The 5332-nt window shown below is 60.8% G+C and overlaps 1 protein-coding gene across 1 annotated transcript in view; it reads right to left on the bottom strand.

Moving 5' to 3' along the window:
* Positions 1-5332, bottom strand: part of LOC104135315 (indoleamine 2,3-dioxygenase 2) — a 12775-nt gene that overhangs the window by 1351 nt on the left and 6092 nt on the right. The window contains exons 2-9 of the mRNA XM_009648946.1: positions 4765-4884; positions 4393-4511; positions 4000-4014; positions 3447-3546; positions 3174-3291; positions 2681-2732; positions 962-1110; positions 3-302 (exon numbers count right to left, since the gene is read on the bottom strand). Coding sequence (XP_009647241.1) covers positions 3-302; positions 962-1110; positions 2681-2732; positions 3174-3291; positions 3447-3546; positions 4000-4014; positions 4393-4511; positions 4765-4884 — 973 coding nt within the window. The remainder of the gene's footprint in view (positions 1-2; positions 303-961; positions 1111-2680; positions 2733-3173; positions 3292-3446; positions 3547-3999; positions 4015-4392; positions 4512-4764; positions 4885-5332) is intronic.

Consider the following 5332-nt stretch of genomic DNA (forward strand, 5'->3'; position numbering starts at 1 on the left):
GCCGGTCCCTTTGGCCTCCAGCGCCGACGGAGGCTTCCCTGCCAAGGGGCCAGCCCTGTCCCCCGGCTCTGCCCGCCCAGCCCTGGCTTTGGCCACCGCGACGGTGATGTACTTGGTGACGATGGTGATGTGGTAGGACCTGAAGTCTGCCAGCGCAGAGACGCACTGGTTGAACGCCGCGCGGAGCCGCGCGTCTCCGGAGGCGAGCCCGTGCTGCTTGAGGGAGGGGGCGCGGCGGATCGCCTCCACAAAGGCTCGGTGGGGCGGGGGCATGTAGGCCCTCATCCTCTGCAGGAAGGGGGGCGGAGGGCACAGCAAATCAGTGGGGGGCGAGTGGGTTAAAGCACCCTGATGCTCTTGGGGAGCACCGGTGCAGTCTGCAGGGACCACGGCGCTGGGTGGTACCGACAGCCTGCCCAGCTCCTCTGGTCCCTCTCGGTGCCTCCAATTAATTAAGAAACCCCATATTAGGTCCATGCTCTGTTAGGGTTGGTCTTAACCCTAAAAGGCAGGTTTTAGCCCTTGCGCTCAGCCTTTTGGTTTCAGGTTGTTTGGGGTATTTATTTTTGTTGCCATTAGAGTGGTTTTGCTAATTTCTGATAAATATATCCTGTTTGTGGGCCAGGCTAACGTAGCGATGTGGATGGATGTGCTAAATGACTCCCAGGATGCTGGCGTGTTCTGCTCCCTCATCTCTGCACCCATATGTAACCCCAGTAAAGAGCAAAATCCATCCAGCTGGGAATGGACAGCGGCGGGGAAGCGCCGGCCAGAGCCTCATTTACGGGCTCCCTCCCTAACGAACCCTCATCCCGGCCGGGCTTGGCAAGCGTTTTGCCAGGGCCAGAGGGGTGCGTGCCGTGTCAGCTGGCAGAGCCGGGCTCCGCCACGGGAATGGCTCTGGCTCGGTTCTTCCCCTGCCCCTCATTTGCTCAGGAAAAAGGAAAAGCGTGAGGCTTACTGCTCTCCTCGCTGTGGCGAATCCCCAGGAGCTCATCAAAGGCGTGAAGGACGGTGCTCTGCGCCGCGCTGCCTCCCGAGTACGCCATGGGCTCCGCAGACACACCTTCGTATATCAGCCCGTCCGGCATGGCCGGGTTGTCCTTCCAGCTGAGCAGGAAGACACGGCAGTCAGGAAGGGAACGGCGTGGGGTGGCTGATAACGGGGGGGCTGCGCGAAGGGACCCTGGGCTGGCCAGACTGGGCAAAGCCTTCCTGACCCAGCCCATGGATCTCCTCCTCCTCCTCGCTCAGCCTTGTCGGCTGCCCTCAAACACGAGATAAACTTGGAAATCAAACGCTGTGCGCATGACAAGGACATGGTGTAGGGAGAAATCCTTAATTATCCGTGGCCTAGGAGAGAGGGTCATTGGATGGGAATGCTGCATGCTGGAGAGCACCCGTGGCCGCGTCCCGGGACGCGCTGCCCTGTGCCGAGGCTGCAGCTCCGTCTCCTGCTCGGTGCCGCGTGGCGGTTTGCACGTGCAGGGCTGGGTGGGGTGTGCAGGAGGGAGGGGGCACTTGTCTGGGCAATAGTGGCACCTAACGCTGATGCCTTGAAACCTCGGTGGCCGTTGGGAGAAGGGGGGGTTGCCCAAACATTGCCCAAACGCTCCTCCGAGCCCTTGAGGTTTGCACTTTGGGATTTTTGCCTGGTCCTGTTGCTCTTGAGATGTCTCTTAAGGCAGCGCAGGACAGCTTGCCTTTTATTTACTTCAGCAGAGACCAAGCCCAAAATGTGATTTCCTCCCTCTCACAAAGCCGCTCGTCCTCGGCAGGCCCAGGAACGGGGCAGCGGCGGTGCCTCCCCCCCTGTACACCATTAACTCACAGCCCCTGTCACCCAGCTTTGTGTGCCTGTTGTGCAAAAATGGGTAAACGCTCCCTCACGGACGGAAAGAAGAGTTATAATTTCAGTGAGATAATGTGCCTGACACAAAAATATCGCTTGACCTTCTGAAGAATGCACCGTTTTGTGAAGCTTTTGGTGCTGGCTGCTGAGGCTGCTCGACGGCTGGAGCAGATTTTGCACAAAATGCAGAGAAAATAGATTCATTATCAAATACCGTGATATTTTTAGCTCTCCTGGGGATGTATTTATAGTAACCCTTACTAGTGGGAAGTTCTTCTAAGCAGAAGGGAATTTAAAAGGCATGTTTTTCCAGGCTGATGACCATCCGGACAAGGTCAGCTTGGATAAAAATGAGAGAAACTTAATCAGGACACATGGGGCCTTTTGACTTGGGAATGCTGAGATATGCCGAGGAGCAACCAAAATAGAAATCCTCGGAGAAGCTGAGGAGCAAAGCGGTTGGGGACGCTTGCAGCCCCGTGGGGAAGATGAGGGAGGGCAAACCCACAGCCCTGGGCTCTCACGGCCGTGTTTCTGCCCTGCCAAATGACTCTTTTCAGTACTGGGGGGGGGGATTGGGGTTTTTTAATTAATAAGATTTGTAATGGAGCAAGAGCAAGAGGTTTGTTATAGATGTTTCCTTAACACGCAGGGGAAAGAGACTCCCTCCCCTGAGGGGCCACCGCTGCCGGACGCAGCGCCGGCTCCTTCCCCACCCGGGGGGACCCCGTGCCCCGTCTGGGCCGCCCCTTCTCAGCGCATCCCCTGCTCCCCCGGCCCCGGGAGCTGCCGACACAACGGCTTTGGATGAAAGGGCACCGTGCTTACCCGGAGAGAAAGATCCGGATCACAGAGTAAAATACTGCTGGGTCCACATAGTCTAGGAGGAAATCAGAGCACAGCCGTTCCTGCGGGCAGGAGGCAACTCGTGCCCTCTGCAGCAGCATTCCCCTATGGCAGTGCTCCCCCCGCCCGGGCCTGCTCCGAGAAGGGGCCGGCACCTTGCAGGGCGCTGGTGCCCCCTCCCCAGGGTGGGCTTCCCCCGGCTGGGCTCCTTGGGGCACCGCTGTGTGCAGCATTGGCGCTCAGAGCTGCTCAGCCCAAAACCACCCCACACTTTTACCCTGGGCCCGTTGGGGTGCTCAGACCCCATGTTCCATCCTGGGAGCACAGCGCTGCCCTGAATTATTCCTGCCCCTTCCCGCTCCCTCCCTCCAGAGATGCTTTTTGGGCCGAGCACGTTTACACTGCTGCATCCGATGAGCTAAAGCGTGCGCAGCGACGAGGACAGGAGCTGCCTCCAGCTGCAGGCTGCTGTTACCGTGCATCCGTTTCAAAGCCTTGCTCATGTCCCCGATGGCCTCCGCCAGCTCCCGCAGGGCTCTGTGCAGGGTCTCCTCATCGAGCTGCAGGATGGCACGGACAGCCTGGACGGTTGCCTGCGAGAGGAGGGGAGAGTACAAAGCGTTGAGGAGCCTGGGATGTTTGGGCACGGCGATGCTGGACACCCGCTGCCACGGGGAACACCTCGTGGGCGCGCGCCTGCGGGTGCTTTCCAGGCGAGCAAAGAGCTACGGGCACGGTGGTACCCTACCTTAATCCCAGGCACCGCCGCCTTCTCAACCAGGAGGGTGACGAGGATGAAGCCTCGCAGGCTCTCTCCCCCAGGCAGTGAGATGATGGTGTCCAGGTTCCTGCAGGGGTGACGGGTGGTGCGGCCAAGTGCGTGGGGGTTGGGAGGGAGCTTGCTCGGGGTTTCCCCCCACACCCCAGGACCCACTGAGCTCCTTGGAGCAAACCCCTCCTGGCCGCAGAGCCGCTTCTCTGCTCCCCAGGCAGAGCCGAGCTGGCACAGGGCAAGAGGGGAGAGGGGCTGCTCCAGTTCCGAGGGATCTGCAACCCACCCCATGCACTCCCGGGGCAAGTCTGGCCCATGGCAGCCAGGAGCAGCCCACGGTTCAGCCGCGGTCACGGCACTTTGCTGTTGTTGCAGTGGCATTTGCGTGCCAAAGCCTGAGCTGGTTTTGTTGTGCTCATAAATCAAGAGGTAGGTTCGACCTAAGCCGAGCCCTGCAGTGTTGGAGTGCTAAGCCAATTCAAACAAAACTAATATTGTTAGGGACTAAATAAGCATCTTAAATACTTACTCAATTTCCAGAGGCCTGAAGGCATTTCCGTTATTGCCAGCAAATGCACAAGAAAAGGAGATAGAAGGAGAGATGTTATAAATCATTCAGCAACAGGACTGTGCTCTGTAGGAGACGGATGAGCTCGCTGGCCCGCAGGAGCCGCCGGCCCCCGGGGGTGCTCCCAGAGGCACCCAGTTCCCCGCTGGGTGCCCGTGTCTGCAGTGCCGGCAGCCCTGGACCATTCCCCAGACCTTCCCCGCGAGACAGGCCCCCAGCGATGGGTTTTGGCAGAACAGCAGTGGTTTGGGAACCGTTCGTCCCCGTTGTGCTGGACGGGCCCTGCTGGGGCTCATCGCTGCTGCCCCAACGTGGGAAGCGTGGTGCTCAGTCTGCCGGCGTTTGCCCGTTTACCCGTTGGGGTTCCTCCTCCTCCAGTTGGCCAACACAAAGTCCGCGTGGCTGAGGATGGGTGGGAGCCCGAGGGCCTGCGAGACCTCCCAGAAGGGGACGGCGAGATTTCGGGGCAGGACCTGAAGGGCACAAGGAGAAGACCAGGACACTGTGGAGCTGGTGAAAGGGGCCCGGGCCAGGCAGGAGGGGTCACACTCCTGCTGCGCCTCAGGAGAGGGGCTTTGGGGACCCTGAGCTCCCTGGGACTCATCCCACGGGAGCAGCCCCAGCCCCCAGGTCCCACGGGAGCAGCACCAGCCCCCAGGTCCCAAGGGAGCAGCACCAGCCCCCAGGTCCCAAGGAGCAGGGGAACTTGCTCGGCATTGCTCTTACCTTCACGGCGCCCTCCTCGCCCTCCTGCCAGAGGTAGCCCATGGTGATGAAGCTGAGCACCAGATGCGCCAAGTGCAGCTCCTCCCGACCCCGGAGGTGCCGGGCGCTCAGCTGCGGCATCTGCCAGAGAGACCCCCGGGAGCAAGGGGCACCGCAGGCGATGCCAAGGGCCCCTGCAGCAGGGGGCTGCCCCCCCAGCCCGGGAGGGACCCCCCCAGTGCTTCTCCCTGCCTTTGCCATCCCCCTGCAAGCCTCCGTCCCCTCCCACCCCTGCAGGATTTGCTACTGATTTGCTGTTGCTGACTTGTGAGCATTGGGAGCAAACTGCAGGATTTTTACTCAAAAAGCCGTCCCTCGCCCTTGCACGGGGACGCACACGAAAGCGGCCGATCCCTGCGTGCCGGAGGGGTCTGGCTGGGCTGGGGGGCTCATGGAGCACCCGGCCTCCTCGGTGGGGAGCGTGGCCGGGATGCGCCGTGGCTCTCGTGACATCTAGAGGGTTTCCCCTGCCACCGCACGCCACGCTCCAGCCCTCGCTGCCTCGGCCGGCTGGTGCCACCGAGGATCT

This window comes from Egretta garzetta, unplaced genomic scaffold (assembly GCF_000687185.1).
Source record: "Egretta garzetta isolate BGI_Z169 unplaced genomic scaffold, ASM68718v1 scaffold481, whole genome shotgun sequence".
Classification (NCBI taxonomy): Eukaryota; Metazoa; Chordata; class Aves; order Pelecaniformes; family Ardeidae; genus Egretta; species Egretta garzetta.